The 18,681-nt window shown below is 44.5% G+C and overlaps 1 protein-coding gene across 4 annotated transcripts in view; it reads right to left on the bottom strand.

The window, feature by feature from the left end:
- LOC102576768 (lysosomal acid lipase/cholesteryl ester hydrolase) overlaps positions 1–18,681 on the bottom strand; it is a 45,195-nt gene that overhangs the window by 6,371 nt on the left and 20,143 nt on the right. For all 4 annotated transcript variants that reach the window (XM_006269137.4, XM_019484275.2, XM_059729948.1 and 1 more), the window contains 5 exons: positions 18,365–18,479; positions 15,132–15,330; positions 12,874–12,983; positions 11,231–11,367; positions 10,528–10,668 (listed from right to left, as the gene is read on the bottom strand). In XM_006269137.4, the coding sequence (XP_006269199.3) occupies positions 10,528–10,668; positions 11,231–11,367; positions 12,874–12,983; positions 15,132–15,330; positions 18,365–18,479 (702 nt within the window). The remainder of the gene's footprint in view (positions 1–10,527; positions 10,669–11,230; positions 11,368–12,873; positions 12,984–15,131; positions 15,331–18,364; positions 18,480–18,681) is intronic.

Here is an 18,681-nt window from a genome sequence, read left to right as displayed (position 1 = left end):
ACTTAATTTGGTGCAGCAGTAATTAAGATTCTTCATAATGTCAGGTGTTCTTTATTAAGAATCCCATTACTCATAACTGTTTTTATTCTTTTATTCTATGACTGTATATTGTTTCATTTTATTTATTTTTTGTATCAATATTTATTATTCTCAGTTTTAATTTTGTTTAAATTGGTAGAACGCAGGATCTTATAGTGTACTCTTACCAGTAACCATCATTTATATAGTTTTACTATATAATATATTATTTTATAGTCAGTTTTCCTGTATTGTTTTAGGAAAAGCTGTAAATAAACTACTACTGCTACTACAATTAACCCAAATCAGAAAATGCCTTATTGGTTTATCTTCACCCATACAAAAGGCTAACCTGTTTTGAACCTGACTAGTTGTAATTAATACCACATCTGTGTATGGGTATGTTTCTTATATGTACTTTATGAAATGCTTTAGTTTCAAGACATAACACAACAAAGCTTATTTTATAATTTGGTCTTTAAATTTCAATTGTTATAAAAATCTGAATTGTTTTTACCAATGTTAAAACAAAACAAAATTGGGCAGTGTTCTAGGCAACATTCTGAAGTAACAAAGAACACAATGGGCATGTATACACATGCATTCATGTGCTTTTCCTAATGCATATTAAATTTAGTACCTCCAATATGAGGTACTAAATACATGTACCTTAGACTGCGCTAATGCACAGTAGCGCAAACACACGCTTTTTAGGTGATGCTTAATGCACAATAGCCTATTCTACTGAGTATTAGTGTATTATCATTGTTTTTTATATGCCACTTTAATGCTCAATGGAATAGGCTACTGTACATTATAGCACATGTGTAGATATGCCCAGTTAATTCAAATTAGCTTCTTAGCCTCAAGCCATGCCACATCATTATTACTAGCCCAATGATATGTAGTACAATACAGGCCAAGATTTTTATCTTAAACAAATGTTCTCCTAATACATGAGTAACATCTCTGAGTTAGAATCCAAGATGGGTCTAGTTACCCAATTTGGAACTGGATCTTCAATACCTTGCAGTTGGATACACTTACGTTGACAACCCAATAAGTGGTATTATGTTCATTGACAGATGGGAAAAAAGGCTTAAGTTCAGAAAGTGACTTAGGGTCTTGCTACACCTTATTCTGTAAGCAGAACAAATTTTAATTGGCTTAGTGGAGCAGTCACACCTTAAGGTGTAAAACCATCTCTGGCTGTCCTTCATCTGCAGAGCTGTGCCTTGCCACTAGAGGCTTGGTGAGCAGGGGCAGGACTAAGAACTCGGGGCAGGACCAGCTCACTGCTTGAGCTTCAATGGGTCCGATCCTTTTTCTCTGGCACCTTACCCCCTCCGCCCCTGCCTGGGCTGCTGACTGGCTGGGTATGTCTTGAGTTCCAAAAAGGATTGGGCACTGTCGCAGGGAGAGGCAAACCGGGGAGACTCCCAAGCCCACAAAGGGAACCCTAGGGCCAGGAGCTGGGGGTGAAAAGAGAAAAGTGAAAGTAAAATTACTCACAGCAGGATGGGAGGAAGAGTGAGGACAACGGGGAAAGCCCGCGCGAATCATTAACCATGCCTTTATTCAGCTGCGGCCAGCAGATGACATCAGCCCCAATCACTGGCCGGCGGAAATAAGAGGGCCGGCGGTGAGAGGGGGTGGGGGCACGCAGACACCAAGGGAGAGCCCGACCGGTGGGGGGCGCGGGACGCCGGAAGAGCCTGTGCGCACTGGCTGTGGAGGGGCAGACGATTCAGATGATGAGTCAGTGCCCGGAGCAGGAGTTCCAGCCACAGACAAGGCAGGAGGTGAACCAGTAAGAGGACTCAGGGCGCAGGGAGGAGAACAGACCTGGGAAGACCCAGAGAGAGGGCAGCTACGAGGGGAAGACACAGAGGGAGAGCAGCTGCACTGGGAAGACCCAGAAAGAGGGAAGCTGCGAGGAGAAGACCCAGAGAGAGGGCAGCTGCTCTGGGAAGACCCAGAGAGAGGACAGCTGCTCCGGGAAGACCCAGAGAGAGGGCCGACATGTCTCAAAGACCCAGAGAGAGGATCACAACAGAGGAAAACTGGAGGGACAGCAGCTCTAAACCAGGGCAGGTGGAGTGGGGCCACAGAGCTGGGCCACGTAGATGAGGCCTCATCAGCAAGCTGAGGTGTAGAGGGGCTATCTGTGCTCCACAAGGAAGTCCAATAGTGGCGGGGTGATGTTTTTCTTAGGATTCGTTAAGTTTTTCTTTTGGTTAGAGAAGGGTGTTTTATGTTTCCCTGCGTCAGAAGGGCTTAAGATTGAGCGGAGGCAGGAAAAGCAAGAGAGCGAGCGGTGGGCTCATTGTTTGGGGTGTTCAGGGGAGCACGAGGTTGGCCACAGTAGTGACCGGGATCCACCGGGCTGGGTAAAGGGCAAGGTACAGGGGAGGTGGAGCCTCGCAGAAGACACCAAAGGAGCAGGTGTCCAACAAGGGCAACCATGCCTCACGAAGCCCCACCCACTGTGAAAGATTCAAAGTCATGGCAGGCAAGAAAGGGGCAGCTTGCAGCACATGCAAAGATCTCCTGTAAGACCACCTGCAACAGCAAAGTGAGTACCGGTGAGCACTCGAACTAAGGAAGCCCGGGACAAGATGTTCGAAGCCTGGCGGGTGCAGGCACCTTAGAGCTCAGGTGGAAGCATGGTGGGTGGGGAGAGGGTAAGGGGGAGCTCTGTAGAAAAAAAAGGGTCTGGCCTCCAGGATCTGGACACATGCCCTGGTGGGGCTGGGTGGTTGGAGCTTGGTGGCTGCAGCATGGGACCCTGAGACCAGTTCCCACTGACCTTGTACTCTGCTGGGCTGTGCAGAATCTGGCTGCTGGCTCTCCCCACCTGGCTTGTGCAATAGTGACCATGGTTGGCAGGCATCTGAAGTGCCAGAACCCCCTGTAGTAGCCAGATGGCTCTGGGCACAAAGCACAGGGCTTGGTCCTACCCATCTGGGCTGGGGCTGCACAGAGCAGGTGAGGAGGCTGGGCCATTCACAGCTGCCTCCCAAGTTTGGTGGGATCAGAAAATCCCTGTGCCTCCCTCTCCCCCCTGACATGTTTCTGGATCCTTGGGACTCAGCAGAGTGAGCAAGCTCCAGGCACTGGCACTGCCCAGGAAGATCCTGGCAGGATTCCTGATCACCCTGACTCAGGAGGGGCCACTGCATTATGGGATGCTGCAGGACTTCAACTTAGGTGGAATAGCTATCTGGAGTGGTGACACCTTAATGGAAGAGGAGCAAAATTAGGCAGACTAGAGATAACCCTGCCCTGGAGTGGTATAACTTTAAATTGAATAACACGTGATTTAAGCCACTTAAAAGGTGTTAACATACAGTTAATCCAGGCATTAAGACACCAGAAGCCACCTAAAATTACCATGGTGCAAGGCCCTAATGTATTGCAACATTGATCCTTGCAACTTCTAAATTGGCTGGCCCCCACAGTGGGATTCTCAGCCCTGCAGAAGGCACCTGGGTCCTTTGTAAGGATGCTGGACCTTAAAAAGACTTGTAGGAAAGTAAACATATTGGTTGGAATGAACTGGCCATGCCCAGTTAGTTAGGAGCAAATGGCTCCAGGCAGCTATGTATTAGAGTTGTCTCCTACTTGCATCATTCTTCTTTAATTTACTTATTATAAACTAATCTGTTCCTGAGCATTGACTACAGCTCCTCAGCTGAATCCACAACACCACCCAGTGCATTAGGACTTTTTTATACATCTTATTGGGATCCACAGTTTATTTTACCCTCTACTGTATTCCCTTCCCCTTTTTTCCTCCCTTCTTCCATTCACTGCTGCTCTGTTCCAGGTTCCTCAGCTGATAAGAAGACATGCAGAGGAGGGTCTCCAGAGCTGTTCTTGTTCCAGCCAGGCTGCACAGGGACCTGGGTTAATTTAGGGAAATCTAGGACATCAGGCAGGTTTCCCTTCCCTGAGCTTGGTCCCAGTCCCAGGCTGACAAGGAACAGTGGGTGGACCAAGCAGGGGGAAGTAAACCCACCCTCTACCATTGCTGCTTCCAACCCTAGTTGAACCTGGCTCCCACTGAACCAGGCTGGAGCAGGGCAGGAGTGGCTCTGAAGTCACCCTGCCCCAAGGGATCTGGTGGCAGTAGCAGTGGGTGCAGAGGGTAGGGGAAGTGCTGCTGAACATGGAGGGGAAAGGGAGGGTATATTTTTACTTGCTTCAGAGACTTGTTTTCAAGTCCCCAGCTATGGCTCCCATGGGAGGGTCTAAAGTCTAAAGCAACGGTGGCCAAACCACAGCTTGTGAGCCACATGCGACTTGTCAGCATGGTACTTGCAGCTCTCTAGGGGAGAGACCCACCCACTTCTCTCTGAGGTGGCTCTGGGGGACAGCACAGCCTGACACTGGGCTGCTGGGGGTGGGGGCTGCAGCCACACTACTTACACCGGGATGTGCTCCCCATAGGGAAAGTCAGAGCGGCTCAGCAGTGCAAGGTTGGGGGGTGGTCACCTCCACTCTGGGTCACTCAGTACCCTTGCCCCCTCTGACCCCACTCTCCAACTTTGGTAGAGGATCGGATGTGGCTCCTAGGGTGAGTAACTCTCACCACTCCTGGTCTAATGAGTTGGGGTCCTTGACAGATAGGGATTTATGTCCAATGGCATGGAATCCAAGATGATTGGATACCCTTCATCTGTTACAATCTTTATCTGCCTTCAGAGCCACTGAAGCATGGGGTGCTACGCATGAGAAGAAACCTCGAAATCAAGGGTTACTTACTCATTTTAGGACTCCGGACTCCAGATGAACAATGCTGAGGGGAGAAACCCACGTGGTTCGTTAGCCACGCTTATATACAGACTATCACCAACCAACACCAGCTGGGAGTGGGGGAGAGCAGGAGAGGCAGAAGAGACTGTGGAGGCTCTCCACACCAGTGGCAGGCAGTGCTGGTGAGAAAAGGGAAGTCCCAATTGGGTAGGGATGCCCCAGGCAGCAACAGCTGCAGAAAGCCTCCACGCCGGTCACGGGCAGCACCCATGTGTGGGAGGAGAACCTGCTCAGGGAAGAGCAGGGGGAAGCACCAGAGATGGAGAAAGCTATCCACACCGGACACTCACAGACCAGGTTGTGGGAGAGAAACTAACCTAGAGAGAAGTGGAGGAAGCTCTCAACAGAGGTAGAGAGTGGAGCAGTGTCAGGGGATGCAGCCAGGCACAGACTCTAGGGCAGAGAAAATAACGAGGCTGTTCAGCCTGATCTTTTTTTTTTATTACCTGCCTTTTCTTTTCTTTGTGTCCTTCCTTTTCATTTTCTTTTGGCCTGTGCATATTTCCCTGTTGTCTTATACTTTGTTTTGTTGTTTTCTTTTATTTTGTTGTTAACCCTACGTCGAGAGGTCCAAGTGACAACTGAACAACAAGGGCCGCTCACAAGAGTTGACAGGCAGCTGGCGTTGAGCAGGAGAGACCCGCAGGAGAGAGGAACAGCCAACAGACCTGTAGTCTACAAAAAAAAAAAAAAAAAAGGAAGGAGAAGATCCAATACCTGAAAGCGTGCAATGGATAAGGATCATCCAGACTGGAGAGCAAGCTGCATCAAGATCAGGTGGCCTGTCAGAGGCTGGTGTATGGAAGGAGTGTAGAGGAGGTGGAGCCCCAAAAATATCCATCAGGAGGAACAGCCAATCTCGAGGGACCTCCAACAGGAGACCCCACCACTGAAGATACACTCAAAGTCGTGGCAGAAGAGTTCTGGGGTCCTCCCCAGGGTGATTGGGGCCCCTGTCAGAGGTTGCATGAAGCCTCCCTGTGCCTATCACCAGGTGCCCACACCAAGGAGGTGCGTGAATGAATATTCGAAGCGAGGCAGGCACGAGGGGTTACACTTTTCTTCTGCCTGGTCCGCCATTGTGGTCTTCTTGTCAAGGACCATGAGTTTGTTGGCATGCAACAACATTCTCATGCTAAAAGAAGTCACACACAAGTGTCTTCCTTGTGTGAATCATAAATCTCCTCTGCACGCCAGGATAGTCCTATGGTGATCAGCAAGAGGTGATGGGGATAGGACTGTGAGATTTCGAAGCTCCTAGTCATGGACCAGCACTTAGACAGTGGGTGTTTGCTTCAGTCATCTCGTTCGAGGACAGAAGCAGTAAGAGCAGTTTGCCAGCTGTACCCATGACTGAGCAGTCCTATTTAGGATCCACTCTGCTCACCCCACATGGGGAGGGGGCTGGAAGAGGTACCCCAAACATAGTCTGTCTCGATCAGTTCCTGACTGGATAACCATATCCAGTGGGATCAGCTCTATGTGGTCACAAAGAAACAAAAATTATTTTCAGAACCTGGAACATATGAATCTTAATGGACTATGCAAATAGTGATTGCCCCAAGTGAAGGACAGCAATTGTCTCTCATGAACTGAGGAAGTTCAACATCAACATTGCTGCCCTATCTGAAACTCAACATGCTGAAGAAGGACATCTGAAAGAAGAAGGTGGAGGATACACCTTCTTCTGAAGAGGGACAGCAGAAGAAGAGCCACGGGCACATGGAGTTGGTTTTGCCATCAAAAATGAACTTGTGAACCAACTCTCAGAACTCCCAATTGGTGTCAATGAATGCCTCATTAATCTCTGGCTGAAACTTGCCAAAACCCAACAGGTGACAACTGTGAGTGCATATGGCCCGACTCTCAATGCTGATGATATCATGAAGGAGAACTTCTATTCACAGCTTGACACCATCCTCTCAAGTATCCCAAGGGAAGATAAGATCATCCTTCTTGAAGATTTTAATGCCAGAGTGGGAAGAGACTCAAAACTTTGGAATGGTACTATTGGAAAAGAAGGCATTGGAAATTCAAATGCTAATGGGGTCCTTCTCCTGACGACGTGCGCAGAGCACAGGGTTGTCATCACAAATACCCTGTTCCATCAAAGGAACAAGTTCAAGATGTCCTGGAAACACCCTAGATTGAAACATTGGCATTTGATCAACTATGTGATTGTTCAGACTCGCAATCGCCAGTATGTCCTGATTATGAGAGCCATGACTACTGCTGATGACTGTTGGACTGACCACCACCTCATCCATCCATGCATGTCCATCAGGATTGCTCGTAAATGAAGAATGCAAAGGAAAGAGATCAGGCACGAGTTAAACAATGAGCTTCAAGGACCCACTCAAGCAGGGAGAATTCCAGCAACTCCTGAATGAGACACTAATAACAGAGCACCCAGAAGGAGCCAAGGAGCACTGGACAGGACTCAAGACAGCTGTTCTCTCATCCTGTGAAAGACCGTAGGATACAAGACCAGGAAACATCAAGACTGGTTTGACAAAAATGACACTGAAATTCAAGGTCTCGTTGACAGGAAACAGAAAGTTTTCTGTGCCTGGCAGAATGACATCAACTCTGCCATCAAGAAAAATGCATACCAACAAGCAAAATCAGAGGTGCAGAGGCTAACACAAGAACTGAAGAATGAGTGGTGGATTCAGAAATCAAAAGAAATCCAACATTTTGCTGACATCTGTGACACTCATGGCTTCTTCAGTGCTACCAAACCTGTCTCTTGGCCTTAATCCTCTAAAATCAAAGGATGAAACAACACTCCTGAAAGACAATGAACCCATCAGTGCTCACTGGAAAGAACACTTCCAGGACCTTCTGAATCATGACTCAACTGTTGATGAAGATCAGATCAACTACTTTCTACAAAAAGCAATCTGAGAAGACCCTGGTTTGCCACCTAACCTGGCAGAGGTCAGGAGTATGATGGGGAAAAAAAAATAACAAGGCAGCTGGTGTTGACAGAATATGTGCAGATTTTCAAAGGAGGAGGAAAACAACTTATGTGTCAGCTTCATGTCCTCATCCTTAAAATCTGGAACAGGGAAGAAATCCCAGGTAACCTAAGGGATTCCTTGATTGTTACCATCTTCAGGAAGAGGGACAGAGATAATTGCAGAAACTACCAAGGCATCGCTTTGTTGGCCACTGCTGGGAAAGTCATCACCCATATCCTCGCTAACTGCCATTTTTTCCAGAATCTCAAAGTGGCTTCAGACTATCTTGAGGAATTGCAAACATGATCTTTACAGTACGTCAAATCCAGGAGAAGTGTCATGAGCAACATTGACTTCTCTATTTGGCCTTCATCGACCTCTCTAAGACTTCGATTCTGTAAACCACAAATCCCTATGGCAAATCCTATCCAAAATTGAATGCCCAAACATGTTCATCGGTGTTCTGAGATTTCTCCATGACAACACGTCAGCAAGGGTTCTCAGCAACGGGAATCTAACAGAAACATTTGAGGTGAAAACTGGAGTGAAGCAAGGTTGCATCATTGTTCCAACTTTGTTTTCCATCTTCATCTCCACCATAATGCACCTTGTCAACAGTAAAGCTCCCACCTGGAATTGAAGTTGTGTATAGGAAGGATGGAAGACTCTTCAACCTCAACAGACTCAAGTCTAAAATGAAGACCATGACAACATCCATAATGGAGCACCAGTATGCAGATGAAAATGCTGGCATTGCTCAATCTGAAAGCGACCACCAAACCATTCTTAATGTATTTTCAGAAGTCTACAAGTGTATTGGCCTAACTCTAAACATCAGGAAAATGCAAATCCTTTACTAGCCTGCTCCAAATGGAAAAACAACTCCCCCGCCATTCAAATCAATGGAGAATTGCTGGAGAACGTGGATCACTTCACCTATCTTGGAATTCATCTTTCACCAAAAGCAGATATTGACATGGAAATACAACACTGCTTGAAATGTGTGAGTGCAGCCTTTGGGCGTCTGAGTAAGAGAGTCTTTTTAAATCATGACATTGTTGCTGAAATGAAGCTCTTGGTTTATCAAGCCATTGTCATTCCAACTCTGCTGTATGGCTCAGAAACTTGGACCACATATAGAAGACATCTCAAGAGTTTGGAAAAGTGTCTTCACAAAGGTGACAAAGGTGACAAAGGTGTCTTCACAAGATCCTTCAGATTAGCTGGGAGAATAGACACACAAACATCAGCATCTTGGCCAAAGCAAATTCCAACAGCATTGAGGCCATCATAATTATCCAAAACCAACTTCACTGGACAGGTCATGTTGTCTGCATGCCTGACTCTCACCTTCCAAAGACAATCTTTTTCTCACAGCTGAAAGAAGGTTAGAGAAGTAGTGGAGGGCAAAGAAAGCACTTTAAAGACACCTTGAAGGCAAACATAAAGAGGTGTAACATCAACATCAACATTTGGGAGACCCTTGCTCAGGACTGACCAAAATGGAGGAAGGATCTTTGGGAGGGACTGCAACACTTTGAAACAGCTTGTCGACAGGCAGAAGAGGAAAAGTGGAACAGGTGAAAAGAACATCAGAACATCCTACACAGCAACAGAGTGCCCATACCTCCTGGAAATGCCTGTCCTCACTGCGACAAGACATGTGGATCTAGAATTGGAATATGGAGCCTCCTGCAGACTCACTAGTAAGATCTTTGGAAGATGATCTTACTCATTTGTGAGTGATTGCCCATCAAAGAGTTGGGGCGGGGGTCGTCCACACCACTGTACCCCTTCTGGGTCTGCCCTTGCTTTTCATGGTGCATTCCCTTTTTGTGAATCTCGTTTGAGGGGCCCCGCTTTTCCCATATGGTACTTGGGCAGGGCTGTGGATCCTATGCTGGCCATGAACCTACTGGAATGAACCTATGAGGCCATGAACCCACTGGAAAATGTTAGAGTCTATGACACTGAATATGGGGCACCTCAGTTGCTTTTGAACCTTGGGTATAAATGACATACCCAAGATTCACAGGAAGCTAATCGCTGAGAAACAGGAGTAAGAGCTCTCACTGGCATGTGGGAGGGAGCCTTGGAAAAACATAGGGCCCTCATTTTGAGGACTAGTATTGCTAGCTGTGGGTCACCCCAAGATTAGACACTTATGTAGAGTCCTCCCTATGTGGGAGGACGATCATCAAGAGGGGCATACTAGGTATTGCAAGTAAAGTGCATGCACGTGTGTGCAAGTTGGGAGTGGGAGAATCAGGGAACATGAAGAAATATGGAAATAGACAAGAAAGGCTAAAAAGAAAGTTTGAACAATCACTGGGATCATATGCCAGCTAAAAGAGTGCAGTGAGAGCTTTTAGAGGTGGCATACTGGAAGTGAAAGGAAAGGAATTCTCTGCTGCTGTTTGAACACAGAGAGAATCAGAGAAATGGACTTTGTTTTCTGGTTGTAGATAAGCAGGAATGTATCAAAGAAACTATCTGATTCCAGAATCATTTTTCCCTCCTAATGGAATTCATCCCTATCAGACATCTGTGGCTAACTACTCAGCTCAAGAAAGGGGCAGTCCTGGAGATATTTGCTCATGGTGGATCCAGACTTCATCAAGTCTTAGGCATATATTCCCATAGGTAAAAGTAGCTGTTTGTATACAACATCTACACATTATCTATCTATCTCAGAAACTGCTCTGAAAATACTTCCTTTCATACTTACTGTATTTAGGTTTGGAGTATTATAGCCAGTCACAGAAGAGAGGATTAAGGTACAAAACTTCTTCATGACGGTGCACAATTTCGTAAACGGCTTTTTCAGAAACACATGCTGTTGAAAGGTTCCCTTGTTACCCAGCCACGCCTGAAAAATATCCATGATTTTATTTTTACAACACTAGAGTCTTATAATGGATCCATTCCAGATTTTAAAAAAAGTTTTGTATCCTCATTCCCAGTGAGAAATAAATATTATGGGGATGACAGAGCAGTTTGTTATTCTTTTATTCTTCCATCCTAATATTTTTCCAAAGCCCAGAGTCTGTCCTAGGTCTCTTATTTTACTGAGTGATAATCCCTGAAGGAACTAATCTTTCCATTTTCATGGCAATAGACTCAAAATATTTCAACTGGCTGAAGCCACCTTTACAGAGTACAGAGTGTGGTGTAATTAGGGGAGAGCAAGGGGAGCACCGGTCCCAGGCACCAATTTAGATGGAGCAGGAGAATGGTGGCTCTGAGGGATCCAGCTCCCCAAGAGCTGCTGCCAGCCACCAGGGAACATGAAGCTTGCCCCAGCTAAAGCCAGGGAGCCTGAACAGACTTTGCTCCCCTGTAAGAGGAATCTTTGTCTGTCCCTTCAGGAAGAGGCAAATAAGAAGCAGTCAGAACTGAGAGTCTAGTAATTTTGAGGGGAGATAACATACCTTGAGTACTATTTCAGGAAGCCTCCCAAGTGTTGCTAGGGGGCTTGTGGCATACGTAACTGTGGCTACAGGACCCAGGGCAAAGAATACTTTGATTTTTTTAGCCAGTTCTGGATTGGTTAGAAATGCTGCAAAACCTGAGAAAATACAAGAGATGCCTTAATTTATCAAGGCAATCTTCCATAAATAGAACAAAGGGCATTTATACACATGTTCCAGGAGTGGGAAGAGGGTACTTTAATTAGAGTGGCTACAAGAGCCAATTAGAGTGGCTACAAGAGTGGCTAATTAAAATGCCTGGAGCATCATGTGTATCAGCATCCCCACACTGAAAAATGGGGTGGAGAAGCTTTAACTAAAGCTTGTTTGATGAGCTTTAATTAACGTGCCCTTGCCAACATTTTTCAGTGTGGGGATACTGATACATGTAACGTTGGAGTCTGCTGGAGCACGCTAATTACCACTCTCCAGCATACTCTGTTAATCAAGTCTGTTCTGATGGTGAATTGGAGCAGTCTTGCTGCATGTGCATAAGCACCCAGAAGAGAGTTAGGAGTCAGAAAACAAAATTAAATTATTATTCAAATGCTATACATATTATCAAATAAAAGGTTAATTCCAAATCCTTATTCAGATAAGAGAGTTCTGGACATTGTTCAGTTGTATTCAGGATGGACAAAAGTGGAATGCACTATATTTTCCAGTTAGTTTGTTGAGAAATTAACTTTCCTTTAAATCAGTTTTCTGATTTGTTTCCCCTCTAGAGTTACCAAAATTCCTATGCATTATTTTATGGGTTTTGTGTCACTTAATGTTCAAAGAATAGTGTAACTTTACATCCCCCATAAATCAGTAGCAGAGTAGTTTGAGGCTTGAGTTCACGAGTAGAATATTATTTTTAGTGTTGATCACACAGTACAACCTAAGGTAATAAAATTAACTGGATGATAATGGTTATGTACAAAACTTAAAAACAGTGACTTAAATTCACATAAGCAAGCAAACATCCCCCCAAAAGTTAAATTATTCCTTTACTGACTTCCTATACTACCAATTAGGACAGTATGGCATGTGTTAATACTGATTTTAGTTTCTGTGAATTTGTTTTAGAATACCAGCATTTCTGAACACAGGCATCAAAAGTGTTCTCCAAGCTCCCATGAAATCTCAAAATGGCCTCTTAATCATAGGATTTTAACAATAATGATGGCTAGGGTTTTTCCTGCTACTTTTGGGAGGAAATTGATTCATCATAGGCTTTTTGCCTCCAAGGCCAAGAGGGCTACAAATATGCTTTCTGAAATAAGAAAAGCTAAGATTCTCTCAGGAGCTGAGATTTGAAAGGAAGAAAACACCCTGTTTGGCAAGACTTGTGAGAATACCAAGAGCCAGTCACATTACCATAACCAAAGAAACCGGCCAAACTATGGACTACCTGCCAAAAAAAGGTTTTACTATCAACAATATTAGTTAGACAAGACATAAACCTTTTCCAAATGTTGAAAGTTTCAGTTTAAAAAATATTTTGAGCTTACCTTTTAAGCTGGTGAAGAAGGCAGTTACTAAGTGAAGCCCATAACCTTACATTATCCTCTAACGAGGCAAATAGTGGAAACAGTAGCTTATCATTCATCTTAACATACCTACAGCTGTCCCTTCTGAATGGCCAACGTAATACAGCTCTTCCTGTCCAGTTTTTTCCATGATAAAATGTAGTGCTGCTGGAAGATCATATTTACCAACCTCATCAAAACTAAAGAGCGAAAACACAAAAAGCTTATGCATGAATTGGAATTCAGTTGGCTGTTATAGCACATAAAGGCACCTTAACTAAGTGAAACAAAGACTGATCAATGACAGTGTCAGGTCTGGGTCCTTTGCCTCCCTTCAAAGACGAAGGTTTGCTAATTTCTTTCAATTATGTAGCATGTTTTATCTGTTTATATCTAACAGTCAGGGATCCTAGAAATCAACTTGCCATGGAAAAAACACAGAATTTGAGTTTTTACAGAGAATTTTTAGAATTGCCGGGAGAAAAAAACACTGAAAATAAAACTCTGGCTCCCCAGTGGAAACTAACAGTTCCCATACCCACTGTAGCAGCCCACTGGAGGGTAGGAGGGAGAAGCTCAGCAGCTGCCCCCTCCTCTCTCCCCAATGGGTACACAAGGAGGCAGCCAAGATGGCAGCCACCCCCTCCCTCCCTCTACCACGGACTAGCTGAGAGGGCTGCCCATTGTGTGGCCCCACCCTCCTCTGCCAATCAGTGATGAGGGGTGGGGCCACATGAACAGCAGTCCTCTTGGCCAATCAGCAGCAGGGGTGGGGCTTCTACTGGGCCCCTTGGTCAATCAGTGTTGGGAGGTGGGGGAGTGGGGCTCACCACTGAAAAAATGTGGATGTTTATGGTTTTTTATTGGAGAATGTCATTTTAACATGGAAAACTAGGACCCTTGTTAATAGTATCCCAAAGCAGATAGAGATTTACAGATAGAGATACAGACACAGATTTACTGATTTACAGATAGAGCTTTTGAAATTAATGAGCCTTATAAACAGAGCAGCATCAGCATGGTTGGTATATGTGCCCTGACCTTGATGCATGGTTCCATCTCTGGGCCCACTGGATTCCTCTTCACTGTCTTTGTACTCTTCTGAGAATGACAGAGGACTAGTACTAGTTCTAATAGTTGGATGTAGCCTATTAGGAACTGGATTCAGATTTGTAGTGGTATCTCATTTTACCTAAGACACTGAACTAGGCTTACAACTGAGGGCAGCCTGGAAGTATACTAGGGCTTTCTATTTCCCCTGACCTTTCACAGCACCCAGTGGAAACTGCTCAAGTGATCAAGTTGGGCAGCCTCTTCCCCTGCCTACATGGGAATCAGCAGTACTGAACTGCAGGAACTTAAGGGCACTTATACATGTGACAGACCTCTGCCCTGACATGTTCTCATTAGCAAGCATTGGACCAGACTTGATTAATCAGGTTGCTGGAGTGTGCTAATTAGCACATGCCAGCAGCCTCCATGTCATATGTATTCAGTGTCCCCACATTTCAAAATGGCAGCAGGGATGCTTTAACTAAATCTTGTTGAATAAGCTTTAGTTAAAGTGCACCCACTGCCATTTTGGAGTGTGAGACGCAGAATACATGTGACACCGCAGGTACTTTAATTAGAGTGTCTCTTAGGGCTGTTCTAATTAAAGCACACCCCCTCCCCCCATGGAGCATGTGTATAGATGCCCTTATAAGGCTATGGGAGCCCCCAGTCTCTCTGAGGCTATCTCCCCAAAATGCTACACCATCTAAAACCATGGATGTAAGAGATAAGTTGGGGATTGTTCAGCTCCTTTTTTGTCTTCCATCCTGCTTGAAAGAGACCTGACCAAGGCACCAAGGCATCAGCCTCCCTGCCACATACACCCTAGGAGCAGCATTCAGGGAGAGCCTTCAGACTCAGGACAGCATCATATGACAACTGAGCTCTGGGTAGTTTTGTGCCTCATTTTCTGTGCTGTCAAAGATTATCCATCCCACTTCATTCTGTCCTTCTATTGCTACAGCCCTTCAGCTTCTCAACCTCACCATCTCTGTCCACTGTGCTTTTTACTACCTCTCGCACCTGCATCAACTCTCTCTGCCATATTCTCTTCCATTTATCCACAACCCTCCTTTGCTCCTACAACCTCTTCCCAGATTTCAGCCCCAGTGAATACTCCTTCCCCTGCAGCTTTCACCATCCTATTTCTGTAGACTACTCCCATCCTCCCCATCACTACCAGTCCAAGTAGCAGTGGACTAGGGATCAGAAAGTGAGAGGCTCCCACATGCCATTATTAGTCCCTTAGAAACTGCCATTTTCAAAAGCTCACAATCATGCAGTCTACAGTCTACCTGAACCTCCAGAATGCTTTTTGCTTGGGCTTAAGAGTCTTATGTTTCAAAGACCAGGTGTTTCCTCTGCTGTTTCCTAACCAAACATCATAGCCAGCATCTGCTAGGATGAAGCCCAGGCTGTTGTTAGGCAGGTTAGAAATCCAGTGGGTTGCATCTCCCAGGAGAGGGTGCTGCAGAAACACCACAGGCCTTTTTCCTGGAAAGAAAGAAGGTTTTGTTTTCATGTGAGCATTGTTGTAGTGCAATTAGGATTGAGTAAAAATACACACTATAATGGGACATTTATATAGCAATACCTAGAATATAAAGTTTTATTGGAATAATGGGATTTACATGGCAATATGATGAAATTTAAATCAATACAGAAAGAGTTGTAAGAGTTCAACATCAGTCCTGATACATCATTTCTTTCTGAACTGTCTTATTTATAACAGTCATTTTGAGGGAGTGGGGAATGAAACCACCTTATCATCTCTACTTTTCCAACATTTGTTTGTTTATTTACTTGTTCATTTATTCAGTCATTTGAGTTATGTGCTGTCCTCCTCAAAAAGGCTCAGGGTGGTTTACAATAAAAGCAAGATGAATTGTAAAAGCAGATAAAATATTAAAATGAAATAGGAAGTGATGAAACAACTCCCCAGCTAATACCCCAAAACTTGAATCTGCCTGCTAAAAGCCTCCCTAAATAAACTTCTGGTAGTCCTCACATGTTGATTTCTAAACTAGTGGATAAATTGGTAGCATTTAGCTATAGAATATTTAAGAATTATTTAGTGGTAATATCTTATTTGTGTAGATTTGGTATAAAAATTATTTCATATGTTTATGCTCTGTTACGTTACAAATAGAATATTCAAGAATTAGTTAATGGCAATTTAATTTTTGTGCAGACTTGGATTTAAAGCACATGACAAAGTACAAGCATGGACATAAGGTATGTGTGGATGTTTGCTGAGTACTAAAGATGGAAATGAAAGTTAAAATATTGATTCATGTTTCCACTTACAGTGGGGATGATATTAAGGAGGAAAGGATATATAAATATGTCCACGAATTCTTACTCCTATTCTCTTAGGATTTTGAGTGAAAAGAGTTTGTATTTCTGGAACTATAATGGAAAATGTTACTTACAAATATGATTAGAGTTTGAACAACATATAGTAATGATAGCAGTAACTTGCTGCTGGTCTTCCACTGAGTTTCTCAAATCTCAAGTGGAAATCTGGATTGTTCAGAAGACAGGGTGTGCTGAAGTTTGTTTGGGGTTGTGGTTTTTTTGGCATTCTACATAGACTTCACCAGAACTTCAACTACTACCAATCCTGGCATCAGACCAGGGCGCCAATATCAGAAAATGGGCAGCAATAGCAACAGAATAGTTTCCCTATTCAGTACCAAAACTCTTGAGTCTAGATCCACGTCTTTATTCCATTACTAAGATTTAAGAACAGCCCATGACTTGGATCCTTGAAGAGAATGGCAGAATATAGCATGGCTGAGGTACCACAGGAAGTCTGCTGCTCCTTGGCATTCTGCCCCAACCTGCCCATCAAGATGTGCCTTGATGTTCCAAATTATAAGTGCAAGAGACTGTCCTTGTTTAAACAGGTCACCAGTCTGAATTCCCTTTGCTGCAGCAGTGATCTTTCTCTCTCTCTCTTTTTAAATCTATGTAGGGGTAAGCCCGTGTATATCTTTATGACCAGTTCTGGGTTGAAGGTGTCCGTTCCACCCTTGTGCTGTAACTATTGTCGCACCAGTGCACTTACCCTAAACACCTGCCACCTCCCTCACCAAGCAACACTTTAGAGGCTCAGCTCTTACACACTGTCCTTGGGCTGCACCACAGTCCCCAAAGTCCATGAGCTTCTGCTCCCTTGGTCCCCATCTGACAGGACCTCTTTGCATAGTCCTTTAGGTCCTCAGCCACTTTGCATGGACCTCAGACCTGGCTATGGCCCTACCAGCTCTCTCTCAAATTCTGTAGCCCTTAGTAGGAAACTCAACAAAACACTTTTCTGAAGAATTCATAGTGGTCTTCTTCCACCTCTTTAGCCACTTCCATGTCTTGAAGCTTTAAAATAGCAACATAAATTGAATAGGCAACACAAATCATTGAGCTTCTGTATATGCTTTTCTGCAGGGCTTTCTCCACTCCAGCTTCTGCAGAGCTCTGTCTCTGAACCTGGCAAAGACCAGTCTCAGACCCCATCAGTGGGTCCTGATTTATAAGGTCCTTGACCACTCTTTTTCAGTCCACCTGACCTAGCTCTCCTGCAATAGGCTGCCAAAGCTACCAACCCTTTCTCATGGCTCTCATTTGTAGAGTTTCCAGGTCAGCTGCAGGCATTTTCCAATTAGAGCTGGTTTCTTGATGCCTGGAGTCCTGCAGTTTTTTGGCTCTTTCTGGTTGTACTCCCAGTATCTGGGGTAGGAGTAGGGTTGTCAACCTTTCCGGACTGGTTGGGAGTCTGCCGGAATCGGCATCCATCTCCTAATGACTATTGAAAACAATCTTGGAGATTTTATGTAATGTACATGACGTCATGGCGGGGAAAAAAAATCTCCCGGAATAGCTTTAGTCAGAGTTGGCAACCTTAGGTAGGAGCAGTGGTTTTCCTCAGAGTCTCTGAGATTTCAGTGGCTCCTACAGCAATCTGGAGCCAGACAACAGCTCTTACAGTGCTCTATAGCTTGTCCCAGAGCAGGCAGACCCAAGTCCTCTTGAATGGGCCACATCTCTCTCTGGCCTGCTCCTCCTCAGTAGCATAATAGAAGCCCTATTACATAGAGAATCTACTTTCTCACCAAAGCACAGCAAGGGTGAGAACACTCACCTTCATTAAAGATGCCCCCTTCTGTCCTCAGTAAGGTTGTTATACCATAGTTTAAAGAGCTTCTATCTAGATGTCCATAGTGCACAATGAAACAGTAAAACTGTTAAGTGGCAGTTACATTTCCTTTAATTCATGTCATACAACATTTTAAAAAATAAGAATATTTTTAGACTATGACTAGAAATGCACAAAAAGGTCCCAGGAAAGCCAGATACCAGAACAACCTCACCTGGTTTCAGAATTTGATACAGGCTCAAATTCAGTTCAAAATCATTATCTAAAACTAAAACATGTGAAATATGTAGCTGCACATACACAAGGAAAGTTAGATTATGTTTTTTAAAAAGTCACCTAATCAAAGCTTTCTTGCTTCCTCCAGATAAAGCTTACCTCTGGTCCCATTGTCTTTTCCACCAGGAATTCTATTAACGCTCAGGATATATCCATCTTGGGTCACAACTTCATGCTCCTCGCTAGGGTATCCATGATATCTGATAATTTCACTCTGCAGGGAGCCAAATGAAGGGTTATTTACATTTTTTAGAATGTCCCTGTTTATAAGCAGTGATCTCTGTGGAGTCTGTGTTTTCCCAGTACGCAGGTCCAAGCTACTGAACAAGAAAGACGTCTGGCTTTTTCGTGTTTGTCACTTTCCCAAGGACGTTGAGTGCTGGTTCAGCTCTCTGGTGCTGTATCTTACACTGGAT

The sequence above is a fragment of the Alligator mississippiensis genome, chromosome 6 (assembly GCF_030867095.1).
Source record: "Alligator mississippiensis isolate rAllMis1 chromosome 6, rAllMis1, whole genome shotgun sequence".
NCBI classification, from domain to species: Eukaryota; Metazoa; Chordata; order Crocodylia; family Alligatoridae; genus Alligator; species Alligator mississippiensis.
The sequence above is the reverse complement of the archived record's forward strand: the minus strand, read 5'-3'. Positions and strand labels throughout refer to the sequence as shown.